Source organism: Oryctolagus cuniculus, chromosome 1, assembly GCF_964237555.1.
Source record: "Oryctolagus cuniculus chromosome 1, mOryCun1.1, whole genome shotgun sequence".
In the NCBI taxonomy this organism is placed as follows: Eukaryota; Metazoa; Chordata; class Mammalia; order Lagomorpha; family Leporidae; genus Oryctolagus; species Oryctolagus cuniculus.
Genome location: NC_091432.1, coordinates 106,554,344 through 106,579,708, shown reverse-complemented (window position 1 = coordinate 106,579,708; position 25,365 = coordinate 106,554,344). Strand labels below are relative to the sequence as shown.

At 40.3% G+C, this 25,365-nt stretch overlaps 1 protein-coding gene across 1 annotated transcript; it reads left to right on the top strand.

Moving 5' to 3' along the window:
* The first annotated feature begins 1,128 nt into the window (after window positions 1-1,128).
* On the top strand, window positions 1,129-24,042 carry LOC100357878 (NXPE family member 4). The gene is made up of 8 exons (XM_008261111.4): window positions 1,129-1,334; window positions 2,782-2,938; window positions 14,046-14,149; window positions 14,816-14,921; window positions 17,722-18,455; window positions 18,942-19,003; window positions 20,334-20,540; window positions 23,016-24,042. Exons 2-8 carry the CDS (start codon window positions 2,918-2,920, stop codon window positions 23,549-23,551), a joined length of 1,770 nt encoding a protein of 589 aa, XP_008259333.2. The 5' UTR covers window positions 1,129-1,334; window positions 2,782-2,917; the 3' UTR covers window positions 23,552-24,042.
* Window positions 24,043-25,365: the final 1,323 nt, after the last annotated feature.

Here is a 25,365-nt window from a genome sequence, read left to right as displayed (position 1 = left end):
AATTGAAGTTCAATTTATCAACTTTTTCTCTTATAAATGGTACTCATAGTGTCACATTACAGAAACCTTTGCATAATCTAAGATCACAAATAGTTTTTTTGGAATTACTGATGGAAGACTAATTGTTTTAAGTTTTGCATTCAGATTTATGATTCATTTCAAATTATTTTTATATGCATAGCAATCCCCTCCCATCGACAGAGGATACATTCCATGCACCCCAGTGGATACCTGTAACCATGGATAATACTGACCTCTATATATACTGTGTTTCTTTTGATACAGATGTGTGCACTTCAAAAAGTTCATGGGAAATGGAATTAAAAATGAATTTTTAGTATAGAAAGATTTTGCAACTCATGGATAGTTTTTCATAATATGCATTTCCCAGAAACTTGTTGAAGAATCCTGATACATGCCTATGATAAAGTTTGATGTATAAGTCTGATTTATAAATTAATACTTAATTAAATGTATAAATTAGGCACAGTAGCATATTAAAACAATAATTAATAACAGAGCAATTACTGTGTTAAGTGGAACATGAGTGCTTTAATATTGCAACAGTCTACCCTATAACCAACTAACCTACAAAGCAACTAACAGATGGGTAGCATATACAATGCTGATTCACAGAAGAAAGGGATCAGAGTGGGACCGAGCTGGCTTTGAGGCTTTGGTTGCTATGACTACCTTCAGTTGACCAATAAGTTCAAATTACTCTGGAGTGAGTTGGTGCTCAGGGTGGGTATTATTCTGATCAAGGATTTTTCTCAATGCTCCTATTTTAACTTTAATTCAGTCCTTTCCTGTGTGCCTGGGTCTCAGAAAGAATTTCTCTCCGTGTTTGCTTGCCCTTCCTCCATGAGAGTCTACTGCTGCTTTTTATTTGGTGTTGCCTAATCCCATGGGAGAAGGAATGGGATTGTGTTTTGTTCTGGTTTAGTGTGAATCTTAGGCCAGTCTTCCTTCCTGGCCCTGGCCTTTTTGGAGGGGAGCCAGGGACTTCCTAAGTGATACTTTCCCCTTTCCCTGCAGCCCTAGAAAATCATGAACTATCTTGGCCCAGGATAGTTTCCTGCTCCAAGCCAAAGAGAGCTGAGTTCATTTTCCATTTCCCCAGCCACAGGAAGTCTCCATTTGTGCCTGAGAGTTGCAGGGTTTGCTGTCCTTTCCCAAGCAGCACAAGCCTTTTGGACTCAGGGGAAAAGGAAAGGGGAGACTTCATGACTTTCCCAACAAGGCAACCGCAAAGATAAGCTATCTCCATCTCCTGCCCTCACCCTAGTCTTTCTGTGGGTGCTCACCAGAGGCCCAAGGAGAAGAACCAGCAGGTGGGTACCAACTCTCTTCGTGTCTACGCTGCTAGAAATTCTATACTCACACCAGGCCACGTTGAGACTTGAGTGATCCCTTTATAAAAATTAGCAGGATTCTGTTTACCGATTCACATGGCAGTTTGATCTCTTGCACTATGTTCCTCAAAGGAGAGTGACTGTTTTGTGTTTCTTCTGTTCTAACTTTCCTTAAGTTTCAAGTCACACGGTGTTGCTAGAGACTTAGTCTCTGATGAATGAAACCAAAGGCGTAATTCTGCAGATTCTATGGATTTTTCTTGTTATTGTAGGAGTGATGAGGCTCCTTGCAGCTAAACACATCATAGATTGAAACTGCAGTTCCTCCAGGGCTTATTTTAAAGGAAACAAAAGCATATTAGGAAGACAATCCTTAGATTGGATGGCAAAACTCTAATTTAAAGAAGCACATGTTCTAGAAGTAAACTGATTGGGTATGGGTAATCTACAACTAGCAATGAGTAATTGTGTGTTAATATCCCTCTTGAGTGAGAAGGTAATGGCATTAAATGAGACTCGGAAATTTTGCTCAGTCTGTACAAGTGGGGCCGGAGGCTGATCTGTAAAAGAAAAGATGATATGTATCTAAATTAGTAGAAAATATATTAAAGTAGTTGGACAAGGGTTCTTACATTTAGGGGTGGGGAGAGGGTAACTTGGTAACTTCTCACGATTACCTGCAATCTTTTCATGATATATGGACTTTTTATCTTCAGAGCACTAATACTAGGGCAAGGAACTGTGGCACAGCAGGTTAAGCCACTGCTTGGGATGCCCATATTACATATCAGATTGCCTGTTCAAGTCTCAGCTACTCCACTTCTGATCCAGCTCTCTGATAATGTACCTGGGAAACAGCAGATTATAGCTTAAATACTTGAGTTCCTGCAACCCACGTGGGAAACCCACATGGAATTCCTGATTTCTGGCTTTTGCCTGGCCCAATCATGGCTGTTACAATCATCTGGGAAATGAACAGACTGTCTCTCTCTTCTTCTGTTTCTCTACTTCCTGTTGTTCTGCCTTTCAAATAAATAAATCTTTTTTAAGAACAATATTATTAAATGTATCAATTAAAATATATACTGTTACAATGGAAGCCAATTATATTGAATTATGATTTTCAAATATTTTAAATTATGATGTATAAATATATTCCTTTCCCACTTGCTACATTGAATTTAGTGGTGGGCCTAATTATATAATTTCAGAGTAGGAGTGAGAGTAAATGGTGTTTTGTGATAACTATAACAAATGTAGCATGATGTAAAATATTGTGATCTACATGGCACAAATCTTAGATATTATTAATACTGCTTAGCTTTATCGTCTACATTCAAATTAGAGAAAATGCTGAATTTCAGTTGCTTGTTAGTAACAATAAAGATGGAATCTTTTTCACATGCAAGTTCCCATACACTTCCAGAGATCTCCTGAGGGTACCTGGAGTACAGCCCTCTGTGCTGGAGAGAGGCAGCCACCAATGCCAGCAGAGTTAGAAGGAGGAAGGTCAAGGACCGCTTCAGGAAAATCCAGGAGGAGATCCCAGAATCTACAACTATATGCGGTTGAGCATGAGCATGGTATGTTCACAAAACTGAAAGTACTGTTACTACCAAATGCCATTTCCTGAGGGTGTTTTAGATGCCAAACACTATACGAAGATATTATAAATACTTTTCATGTAATCAAGTCCTCACAACATCTTTTGAAGGGACATATTTGATCCTCATTTTAGAGATGAGGAAAATTAAGATCCAACAGCTTTAAAATTTTTTATTTATTTTATTTGAGAGGCATATAGACACGGGGGAGAGAGAGAGAAAGAGTGTGGGTACTCCCATCCCACTGGCTCACTCTCCAATTGCCCACAAGGACTGAAGCTGGGCCAGGCCAAAGTCAGGAGCCAGGATCTTCATCCAGGTCTGTCATTTGGGAGGCAGAGATCAAAGTACTTGAGTCATCACCTGCTAGATCCCAGAGTGTGCAACAGCAGGAAGGCTTAATCAGGAGTATAGCCAGGACTCGATCCCAAGCAGGCTGGCCTGGGGTACAGGTTTCCTAATTGGCAGCTTTAGCATAAGACCAAACACTTGCTCCTGGGATCTAAATATTTTAAGCAACTTTTGTAAGGTCCAATAGCTATAGAGTGGTCCACTCACATCCATAGGGCATAGAGTCCAAGTCACCAGCAGATGCCTGCAGGTGCAGATAGTACTGAGCCATATCCGTACAGGTGGTCCCAGCTCATGACGCTTTGTCAGATGTCTTTTAGACTTTACAGCGGTGTGAGAGTAATACGCACTCAGCACAACTCATACTTGGAATTTTGAATTTTATTATTTTCCCAGCCTAGTGATCTAGGGTACAACAATACCCTCATGATGCTGGGTAGTGACAGTGAGCTGCAGCTCCCCACCAGCCACATGATCGGGGGGGCGGGGGGGGGGAGAGCAATACTCTATAGTGAACCATAATGCTACACTAGGGTGTTTACCAGGTTAGGTATACAAGGGGTCTTCAAAACACCCACAGAAAATGTGTGTTGTCTTCTGATTCAATTTTTCCACAAGCTTTCTGAAGTATCCATATATTAAATGCCTTTTTGACTTACAATAGGTTAAGATATGGTCCCCTTGTAAGGGGAGGAGCATCTGTACTGTGTGTTTGCCCACTTATACTGCCTACAATAGAGACTAATGTATAAGTTAGGCACAGTAAGAGATTAACAATAAGTTACACGAAAATGGAGCACTGAGAGCAATGTACTGTAATAAAAGCTATGTGAACGTGCACGCTGGCTCGCTTACTCATCTGTCCTGCTGCACTGTCGCCACCTTCCTTCATCCCATTGGGACATGAGATGGCACGATGCCACAGTGGACTGTGGGTAACTGAAACTCTGGAAAGTGAATGGGATGTGTTGAAAGGGGACAAACCTGCATCTCCTTCATTCAAAGCTCTTGAGGAGCTTTGAGTGCCTGTTTGTCAGTGTGAGCCTGGAAATGCTGTGGGATGAAGAGCCTTGAGTGTGCAGGACTTAGGAGAGGGGGTGGGATCCTTGAAGCCATCGTGGAGTCTGTTCTCTGAATCCATCTGCCACCACTTCACATTCACTGTCACCCTGCATTGTTACCCTTTCCGAACCTTCATGCTGTGCACATGCTCCTCACCTCACCTCCCCCGCCCCCCGCCAGGTATGCCTCCTTCTCCTAGAAAACAGGAACTCATCTTTGCAGGCATCATGGGAAGTTCCTCTTTTAGTGTCCAAACGTAGGTGTTGTCCTTTGTTTAAGAAAGCTGGAATCTGAGATTTCCAGGAACAGGTGGAAAGGAAAGCGTAAGGGGGAGGCTTAAGAAGAAAAGGTGATTCAATCCAGAATATGAACTGGGAGGAGTAGTTTTAAAGCTGTGTATAGGGTCAGGGGAAAAAATGTAGTCAAGAGGAATAAAAAGAAAATTCTATGGTTTATTGCCTATATAACAAGACTGCTGTGTTTATAGGGAAGTTAAAAATACTTTCAGCTGACTCGAAACCCTGCTACTTCCTTGAACAATCCTGTCTGAGATAACATCCTGTCTTGTATAACATATTTACAATGTGTGCTTTCATTCCCTTTTTGCATCTCTAATCTTAAATTGTTAAATCTAGATCAAGAACTTTTATGTCTCAAATCTTTTACAAGTTTGAAACTTATAAAGCCAGTCAGTATTGGTATGTGCACATCTAAGAAAATTATTTTCCCTGAGAATTTATTCATTAGGCCAGGAAAAAGATGCAAGGCACTATGGGACATAACTGATGAGTTCCACTGCAGCAGAGCCTCAAAGATTTTTACACGGAGGTTGCAAAGCTGCACTTCGCAGCCTTCTTTGGTTTGCCCCAGATTTTTAAGAGGGTTCGAAATTCAGATTTCACAGAATCATCTGGATTTCTGGATTCAACTGAAAAGTGTTGGTTGCCACCACTGGGTTTGCAGTCCTGCATGAAACTGCCTTTTACAGAACCGGGCAGGCATTCCAGGGCCCCACTGGTGCCACCACTCTGTCAACCCTGGAGTCTCAAATGCAGACCCACTCTTGCCCCAACCCTCTTTCTCATCCTTCACTCAGCAGGTCGATTCAGACTCTTTGTAGACTCCCTGGCTTCTGTCTCCTCCTCTTCAGTAAAACTTCAACAGTTCAACAATGATTTCAGTAGTGTATTGCCTCCTAAGGAGAATAATATGTAATGTATACTGGGCAATGCTCACCGTATTAAAGATTTTACATGGACAAACTCACTTAATGCTTGCAAAGGCTCTTGGCAATGAATTCCAACACAATCTTCATTTTATAGTAGAGAAGCACTTAATGCATCTATGCCCAAGAACCCACATCCGGCAAATGGTCGTCTGTCTCTGAACACAGAATTCTCAATCCTATAACAACAGGAGTCACTGTGCACTTACTCCTCATGTAGGATCTCTGTCCTTAATGTGCTGTACATTGTGATTTAATGCTATAACTAGTACTCAAACAGTATTGTTCACTTTGTGTTTCTATGTGGGTGCAAACTGCTGAAATCTTTACTTAATATATACTAAACTGATCTTCTGTATATAAAGAGAACTGAAAATGAATCTTGATGTGAATGGAAGGGGAGAGGGAGCGGGAAAGGGGAGAGTTGCGGGTGGGAGGGAAGTTATGATGGGGGGAAGCCATTGTAATCCATAAGCTGTACTTTGGAAATTTATATTCATTAAATAAAAGTTAACAAAAAAAATCCTAAAAATCACAGAACAGAGTGTTTCAAGCTTGGGTAGGGGTGGTTCTGATGCCTCTAAGCCTCCTTAAGGGGGTAAATAGGGACAGATGTTTTAGGAGAATCCCTTCCATTTCAGATGCTTGACTTTATAAACATTGTTTCATGAGATGGACTCACCTGCTAACTCAGCTGAGGTCTCTGAGCCCTCTTCTCTTCACACTGACCATATGCCCTCTGTCTATCAGGGTACATGATCCTAGGGAGTGAAACACTCTATGAAGTAAATAAAAGAACAAGTTGAAATATCAGTGTAGGTGTTCCCAAAAGGGAATAGCTTTATCAGTTGCTTGACAAGTCCTTTCAAGGACCAATCAAGTTTGGAATTCACTTCAGCCCGGGATATAAAAAGCTGGAGTGTCTCTGCTGTCCTGATCACTTTTTTTCTTTTTCCTATGACCATGTTTGTGCACCATAGGCTTGAACTTCTCTGTTGCTTTATGCTAAGATGAGAGCTGAGAGGCAAGAGGGGTTCCTAAGGGTGGGGTCCATCAAGATCTGCATATTGGGAGCTTAGTTAGGGACTGCATATCAATCAGAAATCTGCTTTTTCTATGTCTCTTGTATAGGGATCATGATTCCTGATCAGTTAACAAACAATACCATGTGGACCACTTGGGAGATGTGACAGTTGAGAAAGATTGTTGACCCAACCATTAAAGACAGGTTATGCCTGACTGATCAGTTGTTAAGCCTCAGAGCCATGTGGCTCTGTGTGTGTTCTGGTATGATGCCAGAGCCTAGGTTCTCATGTGGTTACCTAACTATCAATCTTTCCATGTTCTCAGGGCAATGTCTTTTGTCTAATCAGTGGATGGCAGGTTTTTATACAAACATCTGGTTCCTTTTTCTCACCGGGGGCTTTGTTAACTGCCTTTAACCCTTCTGATTCCTCACAATAGGAGCACCAATCACTCATGCAGTCAAAAACCCACATGTAACTTTTGACTACCCACAAAAGTGACAGAAGGTAGCTACAAAGTTATTACATTAGTACTGTATGTACTACAGTTAACTTTATGGATATGATTTAATTCTGCATCTTGGTGCCAGCACTGTGGCATAGTGCCTGCAGTGCCAGCATCCCATATGGGTGCCAGTTTTAGTCCCAGTTGCTCCACTTCCAATCCAGCTCTCTGCTGTGGCCTGAGAAAGCAGTAGAAGATGGCCCAAGTCCTTGGGCTCCTGCACTCACATGAGAGACCCGGAAGAAGCTCTTGGCTCCTGGCCTTGGATCAGTGCATCTCCAGCCGTTGTGACCAATTGGGTAGTGAACCAGTGGATGGAAGACCTCTCTCTTTCTCTGTCTCTCCTTCTCTCTCTGTATAACTTTGTGTTTAAAATAAATAAATCTTTTTTAAAAAAATCCTGCATCTTTACATTTACTACATTTCTCTCCAGTGCAAACGATGTCATGAATTATCTGTATTTGTGTGTGTGTTGATAAATTTTAAATTTTATAATAGACTTGTGAATGTTTTAGATTAGTGTAAATGATAGAATAGGCTACTATCTACATATATTTTATGGATTCATAAGCTACCTAACTTTTCATTTTTTTTACAATATTTTGAGGCCACATGTTGAAAAGCTCAAACAAACAAAAACAAAAATAAATTCACCCATATGTGGATCCAGCAGTTCAAACCTCTGTTGTCCAAGGCTGAACTGTAGTTTCAAGATTTATCTGTATCCCAGCATGTGTCAGTAGGTCATTGCTTTTTTTCTCTGAGCACTAGCTGACTGTATAAACACCACATTTAGTCTATTCATTCCCCCAGTTAAAAGATATTTGCATTTTTTCCAATTTTTTGCCATTATGAATAATGCTTCTGCTCAGGTTTAATAGTCCCCTATAAGCTCATGTTGAAATGCAGCTGCCTTAGCAATTGTTGAGAGGTGAAACCTTTAAAAGATGATCAGACCTTGGGAGCAAAGCCCTTGTGAGTGGATTAATGTCTTCATTGCAGGAATGGATCAGTGATTGAAACACTGTGTTTGTTACAAAAGTGAATTTGGCCCCCTCAATTTCTTTCTCTCATGGATGCTGACTTGCTCTTTTGCATTGTTTTGATGCAACAAGAAGACTCTCATTGGATGTGGCCCCTTCACCATGAACTTGACAGTCAGAACTATGAGACAAATAAGCATCTGTTGTTTATAATTTGCCAGGTCTGTGGCATTCTGCTACAGTAGCAGAAAACAAGCTAGGACAGCTAGTAAGAACATTCATATTCAGGTCTTTGTTTTTTTTTTTGTTTTGTTTTGTTTTGTTTTTTTGACACTGCCACACTCTTTGATTAAGGTCAATGGAAAACCACAGCAACTCAATTCAGGCAGGACTACTAATGATCCTGAACCTCAGAGAGCAAAAGTTTAGATCATTCTACTAGGTAAAGAACTGTGACAAGTGGAGGTGCTTGCTAAAGACAAAGGGAATATGGAGTAGTGCAAGAAGGTAACTGTAAGTATCAATTAGGAGCATGCAATCTGTAACATAAGATGTAATGATTATATCATGGTATTTAAATACTATTAACTTTATGTCATAGTATTTAAGTTGTTAGTATCAAAAATAAGAGTAAATATCACTCAGGGACTCCCCCTCCTTCTGGGGAAAGAGTTGTTTGTAGGACAGCTGTATCATGTCAGCTAGGATTGCAGTCTTGTTATTGTCTTCATTTGTAAACTAAGTATGCTTTAACTGCATGTGTATGCATTCCAAGTTGACAAGCTTGCGTTTCATGCATCAACTTGACTGAGTCATAAGATACAAAGACACGTGGGCAAGCCTGACCGGTGTGTCTGGGACGGTGTTTCTGCACTAATAATTCAATTGCAAACTGAGTAAAGCACATTGTCTTCTGCAGGAGGGGAAGCCCCACCCAACCAGCTGACCAGCGCGAAAGGCTGCCCTCTCTTGCCGATGACGAAGAATTCCTCCTCTTATCCAACCACTTTATTTTTTGTTTTAGTATATATTTTATTTAAGTTATGCAAGTTTCATATATTTCCTTTATACCGTTATAGGAACCTAGTGGTATTTCCCCCCACCTTCCTCCCACCCAACCACTTTCAAACCAGGACGCTGGTGGCATCCTGCTTCTGGATCCCAATGAAACATTGGCTCTTTCTGGATCTTTACTGTTTCCTCATGTGTGTGTTGAATTCTTTGGAAGGGTGTCACTATGCACCAAATTGTTCCTTTTTGTTTGTGTTTTTTTATTTCTCTTCTCATCAATTTGATTGTCATATATATCAAAAGTATTTCCTCTGTATCAAACTTTGCAAATGTTTTGGCAGCAACTTATCCTAGTGTTCTCTTAATGATTTTAAAAATCTTCCTGATGATTTTATTATTTCTCAAATTAATTATTTATATATTTTTCTTTACCTTTGATCAAATGTACTGAGAAACTCTCTACACTTCAATTTCTCCCTAAGAATTAACTTTTTATTCTGCCCATCATTTCTCGTGTTTCTTTATCACCTATTAGTATCCACTCTTTTATTTACAATTTCCGCTTTTCCTGTTCTTGACTTGGACACTTGGCTCATTTGGCCTTCATTTTCCTTGCTCTTTTTTTTTTTTTTTTTTTTTGGACAGGCAGAATGGACAGTGAGAGAGAGAGACAGAGAGAAAGGTCTTCCTTTTTGCCGTTGGTTCACCCTCCAATGGCCGCTGCAGCCAGCGCGCTGCGGCCAGCGCACCGCGCTGATCGGATGGCAGGAGCCAGGTGCTTCTCCTGGTCTCCCATGCGGGTGCAGGGCCCAAGCACTTGGGCCATCCTCCACTGCACTCCCTAGCCACAGCAGAGAGCTGGCCTGGAAGAGGGGCAACCGGGACAGAATCCGGCGCCCCGACCAGGACTAGAACCCGGTGTGCCAGCGCCGCAAGGCGGAGGATTAGCCTAGTGAGCCACACATTTTCCTTGCTCTTTAATAGCTATATTTACAGTTAAATATTTCCTTCTTCATATAATTTGGCATTATTCCATAGTGTTTCATATAGAGTATTTTCTTTGTTATTTGTTGTCAAATATCTTATAATTTCATTGTGATTGACATTTAAATGGTAAATTTGAAAGTTGTTGAGATTTCCTTTGTGATTCAGTATGTGGTCTATTTTTTTATTTTCACAGGTACTTGAAAATAACGTATTGTCTCTTTGGTCTTCCTAGTTTTTCTCTGCCTATCTGGGACTCTTATTAAACATGGATATTGACATTTTGTCTTTGTTCCATATATTTTCATTTTCTCTTTTTAAAAGATTTATTTATTATTTATTTGAAAGGCAGAATTACAGAGAGGCAGAGAAGGAGAGAGAGAGAGAGAGAGAGAGAGGTGTTCCATCCACTGGTTCACTCCCCTATTGGCTACAATGGAGAGAGCTGGGCCAATCTGAAGTCAGGAGCTTCTTCCGGGTCTCTCAGGTGAGTGCAAGGGCCCAAGGACTTGGGCCATCTTCTACTGCTTTCCCAGGCAATAGCAGAGAGCTGGATTGGAAGTATAGCAGCCTGGACTTCAACCAGCACCCATATGGTATCCTGGCAATGCAGGCAGCAGCTTTACCTGCTACACCACAGCACCTGCCCCTATAACATGTATTTTAACTTGTCTTTCACGTTCTTTCAACTTTAAACTCCTCCTTGATGATTTCTGAGAAAATGCCTCAATCTGATCTTTCAGTTCACTAATTTGATTCTGTATACAATCTACTCCTGTACCAAACTATTGTTCATTTCAGTCTTTACATATTTCAGACCAAAAATCTTTAGTTCTTTCCAACTGCTTGCTTCTGCTTTACATTCTCCATATTTGTAACCTATCATGTCCTAATGATGTTGTTTCTGCCTAATTCTATTTCTTGTTCTCTGTGACCCACCCTACCCATGACTCCTTGTTTAGACCCATCATTTATACTCATAAATTTAAGGGAAAGAAAAGTAGTTAACCAAAGATGACATTGAAGCCACACGTGAGGGCCAATGTGCCTGCAATGCCAGCATCCCATATAAGCCAGTTCAAGTCCTGGCTGCTCTGCTTCCAATCCAGCTCCTTGCTAGTGCACCTAAGAAGGCAACAGAATACGGCCCAAGTGCTTGGGCCCCCACCAGCCATGTATGAGGCCTGATAGGGTTCCAGGCTCCTGGCTTCAGACTGGCCCACCCCTGGCCTTTGCAGCCATTGGGAAAGTGATCCAGCAGATGGAAGATATTCCTCTCTTTCTCTCTCTCTCTCTCTCTCTCTCTCTCTCTCCCCCTTTCTCTTTCTCTGTAAATTTGCCTTTCAAATAAATAAAAGAAACATAGAAGTAAGTCACACAGCAAGTGCAAGCATACTTCAGAGACCATATAGCTTGCTCAGGCCAGGCTTTTGAGCTACTTGAAAGAAAACGTGGTTTTAAAAAGAAGGGCCTTTTCTATTACGTGTAGTGGACACTAAGTAGATGAAGCACAGGAACTCCCTAAATACACTTGGTTATATCCTGAGTGTTGGAGTCCTGTAGAGTGGCAGAAAATGCTCTGAATCAGAGACCAACAATGACAGGATTCCTGGACTTTACCCTGTTTCAAATAATTTAAGTCAAGCAAATCTCAGTTCTGTAAGTCAAGTGTATGTATTGTATCTATCTCATAAAAGGTGCCAGGTTAATATTAAATATCAATATCTGAACAGCTAAAGTAAATTAAAATCCATAAATCTACACATCCAAGAATAGGCTGTGGGAGAACTTGGCAGTGAGACTCCCATACATGCTGCTTGGGACCCCAGCGATTGCTCCGGTCCCCTCCCCTATGCATCTTAGAGAAGTCGCCGCTGCTGCCACAGAAGAAATTAGAAACATGGCAACATCACCATCACCGCCACACCAAAGAATAAAGGTAAAGGAGGTGGAAACAGGCGCAGAGGTCAGGATAACAAAGAATCTGGGAAGAGAGAGTTGGTGTTCAAAGATGATGGACAAGACTATGCTCAGGTAATCCAAATGTCGGAAAATAGATGATTAGAAGCAATGTGTAAGCAGCATAAAATGGTCCAAGTGTTCAGATTCCTGCCACTCTGGTGGGAAACCTGGATAGAGTTCCTGGTGCCTCTCTTCAACCTAGTCCAGACCTTGCTGTTGCAGCTCACTTTGCCTTTCAAATAAATAAATATTAAATAAAAAAGAAGCAATGTGTTTTGATGGTGTAAAGAGGTTATGTCACATCAGGGGGAAATTGAGAAAAAAGGTTTGGATCAATACTTCAGACATTATATGGGTTGGTCTCCAAGACTATCAGTATACCAGAGTAGGTGTAATTCAATAACACAATGAAGACAAAGCTAGAAGTGTGAAGGCACATGGCAAGTTTCGTCCATGCAATGGACACGTTTGATTCTGGGGGTGATAATAACATCCAGTTTGATGACATTGAAGAGGAAGAGGACATCAATTATATCCAAGTAGAACTCAACATTTTACATTCCAGGTTTCTGAAGATTGTCCTGCAGTTTGGATTTTGGCCACAACTCTTAAAGAACAATCAAATCTCATTAATGTGATTGCAATTTGTTAAGGCAGATTGATTTGTCTCTAAGGTTATTTGTTTCTTTAAAAACTGATAAAATTGAATGTTTTTAAGCGAAATGTTGACCTTTTGATGTAATAGAGTTTATGAATAGAAGACCGCATCTATATATATTAAAAAAAGAAAGAAAAATGCCTCACTGCCTCTCCTGCTTTGACCACTTCCAGTACGTAAATAGATGCTTTGAATAAGCCATTGTCTTGTACTCATTTTGGGTTCTGAATAAGCCCTAGTCTTGACTAATCAAAACAGTGTTTCTGGCTACTTTGGTTACCCAGGTGTTCTGTAAAGATTTTGATCAATTTTAAGGGAGATGGAAGCCTGCATTTGGAGTAAAAATTACAGCTCTGTTTTTCAAATTTAAGTAGTATATGGCTGTTGTTATACTAATTTTGGAATCATGCACATTCTTCTCATGATTTATTTTGCCAAAAATATTTCTTTAAATAGCATTTTAGAAACAGTTTTAATAATGATTTTCTATTTGTAAAGTCAGCTGTTACAGAAATTGAACACTAGGTGGCATACAGTTATTTTAACATTAGAAATGTAATTGGGACAGAGTGACAGTTAACAGTCATGGGTTTGAATCCACCAGGGATTTGTACTTTTTTTATTATTGTTTGAGAGGGAGAGAGAGAGACAAATGGAGAGAGGGAGAAGAAGAGGAAGGAGATCCTATTGCTGCTCACCCTCTAAATACTTGCAATGGCTCAGGTTGGGCTGGGGCTAAAGCCAAGGGCTGGGAATGCAAGCCAGGTCTCTCAAGTAACTGACAGGAGTCCAATTACTTGAGCCATAATCACTGTCTCCCAAGGTCTGCCTTAGCAAAATCAAACCCAAGCACTCCAATATGGAACATGGGTATCTTCACTATGAGACTAAATGCCTGCTCTAGAGATTTGTAGTTCTGATCTCATAGAAAAGGTGCCAGGAGGAATTCTGCAAAGTACAGCTTAATGACGAGGCTCAGGTGGAAACTAGAAAGCTCACCTCTCCATGACTGAGTACTCTCCGTCACTCAAACCTGTGGCTGCCTTCATACCTGGCTTCTTGTCTGGAATTCACTAAAAAATACCGTACTGGATTTACAAGCCTCAGGACATTGAAGTCACCTAATCTACCTCGCAAAGTTTTTCAGTCTCTTTCCTGCCTCTATCTGAACTGATTATGCTAGTTTATGACCCAGGCTCCTCCTTAGGGTGGAGCTCATGTGCCTGACCTTCTCACTTCAGTTGCAATAAGCAGAAGATTATGCATGCCAGTTGCTAGTGTCCAGATTGCAGTTGAAACCTGTGGTTTGTTTTGGTACAGAGGAGAGGTACCCAAGAGCACCTTGATGCTTCAGAAGAAAACCTCAACACCCAGCTCACCAGAGGTCCTATGCATGGGATTGAACAAAATCTTGAAACAAAAAGGTATGAAAATCTTTGCACAATCTAGCAGGTGAGGGGAAAGGGTACCGAAACTTCTAGTGTCTAGGTATAAATTGGGGGCCTAGAGTAGGTGGTGCCTCTAGGGGAGAATGTTTTGAGGGAGGGAAAGAATATTAGTCAAGTAAGCTGATTTTAAAAGACAACCACCAAAATGAGCCATAGGAAAACACTCATGAAACCTGAAATTTTTAAAAAGCAATAGCTATGTGGCCAGCGCCGCGGCTCACTAGGCTAATCTTCCGCCTTGTGGCACCAGTACACTGGGTTCTAGTCCAGGTCAGGGCGCCGGATTCTGTCCCGGTTGCCCTTCTTCCAGGCCAGCTATCTGCCGTGGCCAGGGAGTGCAGTGGAGGATGGCCCAAGTGCTTGGGCCCTGCACCCGCATGGGAGACCAGGAGAAGCACCTGGCTCCTGCCATCAGATCAGCGCGGTGCGCCGGCCGTGCCGGCCATTGGAGGGTGAACCAACGGCAAAAGGAAGACCTTTCTCTCTGTCTCTCTCTCTCACTGTCCACTCTGCCTGTCAAAATAATAATAATAATAATAATAATAATAATAATCAGGAGGCATAAAAAGGCCATGTGTTTCTAGGTCTGCCTTCTTCCTGTTTTGTTCGGTTATACATTTGTTTTTGCTTTGTCTCATGCAGGAGCCTAATCATGAAAACAAATGTGACAAATGCTAAGTCGCTCTTGGTCCTGCTGTCTGTGGTAGCATTGTGGATCACTCTTACAGTTCTCCTAAACTCCACAAAGGTAAGGATTGCATTCTCCCTGTGTTTTACAAAAGTGTATTTTTACCGGCTACTTCAGCTGTCCCAGCACATTCCAAACGGAGGTATACTGGCGGAAGTCTCAAAGGCTTGTCCTCTGTTGAAAAGTCAACTGACACAAGCCAATCCCCTGGTAGTGTGTGTGCAGGCCGTGCTGTGCGTGGGCGGTGCGTGTCCACAGTCACAGCTAAGCTACCTGCTCGCGGGGCTGGCTGGTCTCTACACCTTCTCCAAGGGAACTTCTGAAAAGCAGAATAGTTTCACTTTTAATAGTAATAGTCCTTTTCCTTTTAAAAAAAATACTTGATGCTATTTGAAGAAAAACTATTCCCTACTCCAACGTCAGTTATTTATCTAAATGTTCTATTAAAAGTTTAAAATGTTGCTTCTGCCATGTGATTTTTTAATACATCCATGTTACTTTGGGTTTGGTTTCTTGCTGATTTTTCTTTTATTTTCATATAGATCATCATTTTTTAACCTCCTTTTATTTTGTAGTCCTTTCTTTCCCATCTGATCTGCCGTGCCTCTTTTTTTAATGCCAACAATGTTTAAAATTATTTTATTTTTATTTGAGAGGCAGGTTGTTCAGTTTGTTGGCATATTATTGCTCATAATAGTCTCTCATGATCTTTGTATTTCTGTGCTTCAATTATAATATCTACTCTTTCATCTCTGATTTTATTTATTTGATTCTTCTTTTTTTGTAGTGTCATTTAAGATCTGTCAATTTGCTTATGCTGGCACAAAAACCAACACGCTGTTTTATTGCTCTTTTCTATTTTTTTTCCTGTCTTTACTTAATCTACTTATGCTCTAATCCTTATTATGTCCTTCTTTCTGCTAATTTTGAAGTTACTGTGTTTATGTTTTTAGGTATAATATCAGTATTGTAACTCACAATCTTTTGTCTTTTTTTGATGTAGGCATTTTTATTACTGTAAACTTCCCTCAGAACTGTTTTTGCTGAATTTCATTTTGTAGATGGCATATCAATTTTCACTTCCTTCATGATATTTTTAAATTTCCCTTTTAATGTCTTCCTTAACCAATTGGTTACTCAGGAACATATCATTTAATTTGCATGTATTTGTGAATTGTCTGAAACTCTTCCTATTATTGATTTCTAGTTTTGAAGTATTGTGGTCATAACAGGTGCTTGAGTGAGCATAATGGATGCTTGATATGATTTTAATTTTAAATTCCTTAAGACTTGTTTTGTGGCCTAACATAGGGTCTACCATGGAGAATATTCAGTGTGTGCTTGAGAAGAAGGTATAATAATCTGCTGTTAGATGGATTTCTCTGTATGTCTGGGAAGCCCATTGGAACTAAAGTGTGGTTTAAGTATGATGTTTCCTTATAGCTTTTCTGTCTGTACACTCAGTCCATTGCTAACAGTGGGGCACTGAAATACCCTACTATTTTTGTATAACAGTTTATTTTCTCCCATCAATTCTATTGACATTTACTTTCTATATTTAGGAGATTCAATTTTATGTTCATTTACATTTATAATTGCTATATCCACTTGATGAATTGACCCCTTTATCGTAGTGTATGTATCTTCCTTGTCTTATTTAGTAAATTTTCACTTAAAGTCTATTTTATCTGATATAAATATAGCAACTCTTGATTACATTTGGTTTCTATTTTCATGGAATATCTTCTCCCATCCTTTCACTTTCAGTCTATGTCTGTCCTTACAAGTGAATTGAGTCTCTTGTTGGCTGCATATAGTTAGTTGGGTGTGTTCTTTTTCATTACCATTTCAGTTATCTTATGTCTTCTGATTGGATAAGTTAATCCATTTACATTCAAGGAATTACAGGAAAGTAAAAACGCATTACTACCATTCTGTTCATTGTTTTCTGGTTATTTTGAAGATCCTTTATTCCTTTCTTACAACCTTGCTTTCTCCTTTTGTGACTCATTTTTTCAGTGGTGTACTTTGATTCCTTTTTTATCTTTTGGTGCTTACTTTGTGGTTATCAGGAAGCACACAAAAAAAGTCTTATAGTGATAACAATCTACTTTAAACTGATAACAACTTAAGTTTGACTGCATAAAACTCTACAGTTTTACTCTATCCCCTCCACACAATTAAAATTTTTGTATCACATCTTTTTATATTATAAATTCCTTTAAAAATATTGTAGCTATATATTTTATTTTAAGTTTGTCTTTTAACCTTCATACTAAAGATATAAGTGACTTATATACCACCATTACAGTATTGGAATATTCTGAATCTGAATGTATAATTATTTTACACATGAGTTTTATACTCTCATATGGTTTTTTGGTGCTTATTAGCATCTTTTTCTTTCAGATGAAAAACTCTCTTAAACATTTTATGTAAGACAGATCTAGTGGTAATGAACTTGCTCAGCTTTTGCTTGTCTGGATCAATTTTTTAGTAAATTTAAAGATTAAAAATGGGCAAAAGTCATTTTTCTATATTATGCAACTAAAACAACAGTTTTTCATTTGGTCTTCACAATTGTCTAGTAAAGTTGATTTTATCACCACCTTTTTCAGAAATAAGCTCCTAGAGCTCTTTGGGTTTCGATGGCTCTTCCAAAATAGATTAGCTAGTGAGAAGTGGGATGTTCTCTAAAGAAAAGCCTTTATCCTGTGACACATACATGATCTAGAAATTTCAGTTCATTTCATTTTTGCAGCCCGCTTTATTCTGTAAAAGATAGAAGCTGGCTAGCCACCAAAAATCATTACAATAAATAGGGAACATTAGCTATGTTCTCTCTTTATTATCATTTCAGATCTGGACCGCAATTGAGTTGCCCATCTCCTTCCATCGCTGGAACTTCATCACAAAGCCCTCATGGTCAGAGGCACCACCGCGTCCAGTAGTTTCAGCAGCAGAGACACAGCTGAAAATAAAGCAAATCATGGAGAAACTAGACCAGCTGATCCCACCCAGACCTTTCACACACATAAACACCACGACGAGCGCCGCACACAGCACAGCCACCATCCTCAACCCACGAGATACATACTGCACAGGGAACCAGCTGGACATTCTGCTGGAGGCGAGGGACCACTTGGGACGCCAGAAGGAATATGGTGGGGATTTCCTGAGGGCCAGGATGTCCTCCCCAGCCTTAAAGGCAGGCGCTTCGGGAAAGGTGACCGACTTCAACAATGGTACCTACCTTGTCAGCTTCACTCTGTTCTGGGAGGGCCAGGTCTCCCTGTCTGTCCTGCTCATCCACCCCAGTGAAGGGGCATCAGCTCTCTGGAGGGCAAGGAACCAAGGCTATGACAGGGTGATCTTCACAGGTCAGTTTTCCAGTGGGACCACCAAGGTCAATACTGACTGTGCGCTGGTCTTAAACTCAAGTGCTGAATTATGCCAATATCTGGATGCTGAAGACCAAGAAGCCTTTTACTGCCTGAAGCCCCAACACATGCCCTGTGCTGCACTTGTTCACATGCACTCCAAGAACACGAAAGTATCTTACCTCAGCAAACAAGAAAGAAGTCTCTTTGAAAGGTAAATACTTGTTTTTGGGCACAAATGGTGATTTGGCCCATATGTCAATCTAAATGGAAGTCTGAGGAGTCTATTGACTTTGGGATTCTTTAAACAAGTGTCACTTGGGAAAAAACCTCTTAATTCATTTGGGACAGTGTGCCCTCTACAGAAATCCCCAAAATTGTGTAATATTTAACCCTTATTAATGAGATAAAAAGTACATACACAGAATAAAAATGAAAAGGGGATGAGAAATATACATGTGTGTAAGTGTGTGTGCTCTAACATGTTCTTTCTGCATTTCAAAAATCAGCTAACACACCTTCTCAGTAACTGTATACTATAGACTAATAAGCAAAGAAATGAAAACTTACTAACTGGCCTGAAACTGTGGGCACAGGCATCAACTTCCCAGTAGGAAATAACTGAAGCATTGGATCATCACTTGAGAGTTTCCTGGTTGGAGCCCACTTGCAGATTAATTACTGTATTTATCTCTTTAAGGTCAAACTTGGGTGTAGAGATTTTGAAAAACTTCAATGCGATTAGCGTCTCCAAATGCAATCGTAAGTGCTCCCATGTTTGGTGGGTGGTGCTTAGTACTGGATTCACCTGAAGGGTTTCGTCTTTCAGCTGGACAAGTTCACTGTCTCAGTCCTATCAGCACTTTGCTCATCTGGATGCTTATGCAGGCCAAGATACCAGGTACTAAGTGAACAAACGACTGGCATCACTAGGACTTAGTTAATCTGTTTTATTAGCTATTTCTCTCTTCATCAATCTCCTCATCAGATTACCTATCCATGTTATATTCTAACCTTCACCCATTAAAATTCTCATCTCATTTTAACCTTTCCACACTACCCATCTCCACATCACCACTATCATCACTTCTCATGTCACTGCTAGCCCAAAAATCACCATCTACAGGTTTCCAGACTGCCATCTAGGAGGCAACTCATTACGGTTCCAGCCTCCTGGCCTTTGTCACCTTTCAAAGAATTTTAAAATACAAAGTTCCACATTTATAGTTATTAACTTCTCTTCCATTTCTCTGACTCAATACAGCCTAGGAAATCACTGTCTAAAATGATTTAAGGGAACAGCTTTTATGTTTCTGCAAGTTCAGCATTAAAAGTTAGCTTGCTAATTGCCAATAAAATTGTATTTATGAAGGTGTAAATATGTAGCTAGATGCAGACATGCTAGTTTTCATCTTACATACATGGACATGCCCATACTAGTTGTGAACTGTTCAGCTACTTCCTTTGGTTGATGAATGATCACTGCCCCAACCTAACACAGCTCCTGAGCATCCCAGCCATCTCAGATTCCTGGACTCTTCATAACCCAGGGACAGAAGGGTTAATACCTGGCTCATTTTGGACCTCCAGATACCCTCCAGCCTTTACCCATGTCCATTTAGAGTGATCAGTTCCCCCAAAAACAGTTAATATTTTTTGTATCAAACTGCATTTAACTCAAAGGATTTATAGTTGACTGTGGCACTTAAGACCCTGGGACAGAGAATGACAAACCTAGAGGTAAAGTGGGCTAACATGATAGGATAATGGAGCTTTCATTACTATGCAAGAATTGATGAGTTTCCTTTCATAAGGGAGCTAACAATAACTTAAGGTTTATACAGAAAGCATTTTTTTTTTCAGAGAGAAAACATGAACCCTTAAAATGAATATTAGTGGGCATCATGTGGAAGATCCACATCACAGAAAAAATGTGCTAGAAAGTAGCTATCCATTAAGAGGACATTTCAGCAATTCTTTTGCACCACACTCATCCTCTTTTAAGAGGATACAGAAATGATGGAAGGCTCTTGTTAATACTGATGGACGATTTCGTGTTTTAAAAGGTCCTGTCTTACTGATTCTTTGGCAGAAGGAACAGTTCCAGTGAAGAAGAAATGCAAGTTTGGAATGACATCTACAATCCCCAGCGGGCATGTCTGGAAAGATTCCTGGAAACCCGTCTCCTGCAGTTTGGCTCCTGTAGAAATGAAGGAGTGCCTTCGAGGAAAATTCATCTATCTAATGGGAGATTCCACAGTCCGACAGTGGATGGAATACTTCAAAACCAGTATTGACAGTATGCCTCAGTCTAAACTAGTATTCTTAGCTCTTTCAGAAACTTCATCACTTCAAAAGGAGAAAGGAATATGAACCAGCTTTTCCTGTTTCATATTTCTAAATCACAATATGGCAACATCGTTCACCAGATATTGTTATCTTTCCTCTAAAAGAACCTATTAATCTGACCAGAGGGGAGACAGTGTAGAAAAACGCTTATTATACTCATAGTCCTGCAGAACACATGCTTTAGCATGCTCAGAAAAGTACTGATGGGGCCAAAGAAGTTTAAGACATTGAATTGGCCTCCTTGTACAACTGACATGATGATTAAGGCTCTGAGTTCTGGGTCTAGATGGCCTCATTTTAAAACCTGGCTTCCTATCTGGGTTATCTGGGGACAGGTTACAAACCCACCCTGTCCCTCAGTCTCCTCATCTGTCAGCCTAGATGAACAGTCCCCCATTGGTAAAATGAGGTCATATACACAGTACTGTGTAGAGTACAACTCAGAAGCCGTTTGCTAAGGTGTTAACTTCTCTGCTGTAAGCTAACATCACTATTCTTACCTGAGAGGGCAGATGGCAGGAGAAAGGCAAGGACTTGGCATCAAGTGAGGGCTTGGCAACAAGTGAGCGCAATGCTTAGGCACGGGACTTGGAGTCTGACTCACCTAGACTGAGCCACTTAGAGACAATGATCTTGGGGATGTTATTTATTTATTCTGTCTCATTCCCTCATCAACCAGGAATAATAATAATATTACCTCGTGCTTGTTTTGGGGACTAAATAAGGTAACAGATAAAAAGAATTTAATACTTTGCAAGGTACATTGGCATATAGAACATGCCCAAAAAAGCAACAGCGTTCGTTATTATTATCATGATCATGTTAGAACTGGGGCTGGAATCCAGTTGCTAAAATCCTAGCCTAACTGTGCTATTCTCTGAACCAAAACATGCTAGTAAGAATTCAGCATCCACTAGTAGTCCTTAGCTATCTTAGCTAGATAATCATCTCTACCTGTCCCTGCTATAATCCAGGACCCTAGCTCATTTCACAGAGATCGGTGCAACAGCTGTGGTGGCTGTGGTTCCATCTTAGCTCTCCTGCTATGAGAGTAGCCTTATAATCTCAAACTTAGAAGGAAAGATGGTCCACACAATAGATGGGGAAAGTCAGTAAGGCACTACATCAGCATTATAAGAATTTACAGAAGATGGAGAATTTTAAATTGTGTTCTCTGGTAAATGAACTCCTCAACAGCTCAGTATATTCATCTAGGAAAACGAAGTGTCTGCTGATAATCTTTAACATTGCATTCTGTAACAGTGGGTCTCTGAGGTCATATACAATGCTGGGTTTTTTGATTACCCTCTTCAGCTCATCTTTTAGTTGTGGTCAGAAAGTTTCTGTTGTACATTTTGTCCAAAGGAAAATTCTATATGGTCACAGTATGCATTGGAAAAGAAAATTGAAGAAATTTGGAAATGGAGTGAAGAAAATATTCTATTTTCCCCAACCTTCCCTCCAGCAACTCTACTTTCCAACCTCATTGGGTTCAGATCTAGAGTGTAGGCCTTTACCTCTTTTTTAAATTATTTAATTATTTGAAAGGCGAAGTTGTGTGTGAGAGAGAGAGAGAGACAGAGAGAGAGAGAGAGAGAGGGAAACAGTCTTCCATCTGCTGGTTCACTCCCCAGATGGCTACAATGGCTGGAGCTGGGCTGATCCAAAGCCAGGATCCAGGAGCTTCTTCAGGTCTTCCACGTGGGCGCAGGGCCCAAGTACTTGGACCATCTTCTACCACTATCCCAGGCCATAGCAGAGAGCTGAATGGGAAGTACAGCACCCAGAGCTCGAACTGGCACCCACCCATATGGGATGCTGGCATTGCGGGTGGCAGCTTTACGTGCTATGCCACAGTGCCAGCCCCTAGCCATTTACTTCTAAGATGTTCTACATGTTTCTACAATAGAGTACACTTAGGGGTAGGCACTTGGCAAAATGCCTATGTCACTGCTTTTGATGACTGCATCTCACATCAGGTGCATGATGCAAGCCCAAGTTTCTCTGCTTTCACTCAGCTTCCTGTTAATGGTCATCATGAGATGCATCAGGCAATGGCTCAAATACTTGGGTCTCCACCAATCACACAGGTGCCCCAGGTGGAATTCCTGCTCCTGGCTTCATCCTGGTCTAGCCTTGACTATTGTGGGCATTTGGGGAGTGAACCAGCAGATGGAAGATCAGTCTGTCTCTTTCATGAGAATACAGAAATGTTTATTTTTCAAAAGAGAGCATAATTATCTCTTATATGGGTATAACACTTCTTTGATTGCTCAAATTTCACAACGATTCCAAACTAAAGCCTATAATGAAAGAAACATGATTAGCTTAATTTCAGCACCAAATCTTTTCCCCCACCTTTTTGACTTGTCAACCTTTGTAATTCTATTCTCCTTTCACTTTGGGATTTCCTGTTTGCCATCAGCACTGAAGCCAGTGGATCTGCATGAAACTGGAAAGTTGCAACACCAACTTGCTGTGGACCTGGATAGGAATATCAACATCCAGTGGCAAAAGCATGGTTACCCATTGATTGGATCAATTAGCTACTCAGTCAAAGAGATTGAGTACATCGCCCGGGCCATTGACAGAACTGGAGGAGAGAAGAATACTATCATTGTTATTTCTCTGGGTCAACATTTCAGACCCTTCCCCATTGACGTTTTTATCAAAAGAGTTCTCAATGTCCACAAGGCTGTTCAGCGTCTTCTTCTGAGAAGCCCAGACACCCTGGTTGTCATCAAAGCAGAAAACATCAGGGAGATGAACAATGATGTGGAGAGATTTAGTGACTTCCATGGTTATATTCAGTATCTTATCATAAAGGACATTTTCCAGGACCTAAATGTAGGCCTCATTGATGCCTGGGACATAACAATTGCATATGGGACACATGATGTCCACCCACCTCAAAATGTAGTAGGAAATCAGATTAATATATTATTAAATTATATTTGCTAGATAACACATATCTCTGAAATGCATCCTTCGAAGTGTTTCTACTTTAAGATGGAATTAGAGACAGCTGGTTGGCCTGCTGGTTAGGACATCTGCATCCCAATTCAGGAGTATGTGGGTTTGTTGCCCACGTCCTGCTCCTAAGTTCCCCACTAATGCAGTTCCTGGGAGATAGCAGGTAATGGCTCAAGTAATTGTTCCCTGCCACTTAAGTGGAAGAGCTGGATTGAGTTCCTAATTCCTGGCTTTGGTCACTTAGACCCCTGCAAGTATTTGGGGTGTGAATCAGAAAATAAGAGAACAATCTCTATCAAACAAATAAATATTTTTAAATGCAATTAAAAATATTCATGAAAATGACCTACACTTCTTGATCTGAGCTGCGCTACTCATTGCCAATAGGAAGTGAAGACACTATGGGTAAAAGGTCTTCACTTTTATGAATGGAAAATTAGAACAATAGAGTAAATGTAAAATAAACAATTGGAGAAAAATTCTCATTTCCTTATTTCTATCACTGAAGGCAGGTTCAGGATAGGTTCCAGATTAGGAGTCCAGTAAGGTAGTTATCGCTGTTATAGAAGAGTAACAAAATTCTAAGAAGGCCTCCTGGATCCTGAAAACCTCTGATGTTTTTTCTTTACAATAACTATCACTGACAGCATCTCATTCTATAGCAATTATTGTCAATGAACACAGAATAACACAGGTGAAATCTTGGCACCCTGAAATTAAATGGAGTTTGTCTTTAGTTCTACTGTTGCCTGTAGTTAAAAATTTTGGATAACTCACTCCAGCTCTCTGTACCTCAGCTTCCAAAATGAATGGATTAGTCCCAGACTTATGATCTCCAAGCCTTCCTTTGTGTATCCCTGGCTGCCACATGTGTTCTAGGGGCACTATCTTGAGGGACAAGTGACAGCAGAGGTGCCTGGTGGGCAGGTGCCACTCCTATCACTTCATCCAATGTGCTGCTTTCCAGTGAGCTTTGGAACCGTGAGTCAAAAAATGGATTGGGACTACTGTCAGAGCAATAGTCAAATTTTATTAGCTTTTTTAAAAAATTTATTAGTTTTACATGGACTTTCATATTCGCACAATCACAGCATGCTTCTTATCCAGGGGGTTAGTACAAGATTAGTTCAAGGAAATATGTTTTCTATCAAACGAGATAATATTCGTGTTTCGTATAATTTGAAGGAATAATCCATATTAAAAAGATGATCAAAATATTTGCCTTCAAGGACAGATATAGTCTGCAGCTACATGGGAAAAGGGGGTTGCAGTATCTGGCCAAGGAACATTTTCAGATTAGTACATGATGCACGGTGACTTTTGCCCTATTCCCTGAAGTGTTCTTCAGGCTGCTCGTGCACATCTCAGATTCAGCCTTGCCCGGTCTCCACAGTCCAGAATATCGCAGCATCCTCCTTCAAAGCTCTATCCAGTCAAGTCTTTCATTGTCCCAGTTACCTCTGAGGCCCAGATCCAGGTTGGTCTCTCAGCCACTTCCATGCACTCATAGTACTATTTTTATTGGCTAGCTACATCATGCTAGAAATGTTAAATGTATGTCTGCATATGCATTTATACATGTAAATCACTACAAGTAAACTACATCATACACCTACAGCTAAATCATATCTGTCATGATGGCTCATTACACTCACATATAAGTAATCTTTTATCCTCAGAGCTAAGTGCACATCCACGCAATTCCAATCATTTCAAGTTTGAAACTTCATGCATTGAACAAATTATTGAGATTACATAAACTAATGAAAAAATAAATAAGTATCTTACATGACTTATGGAGG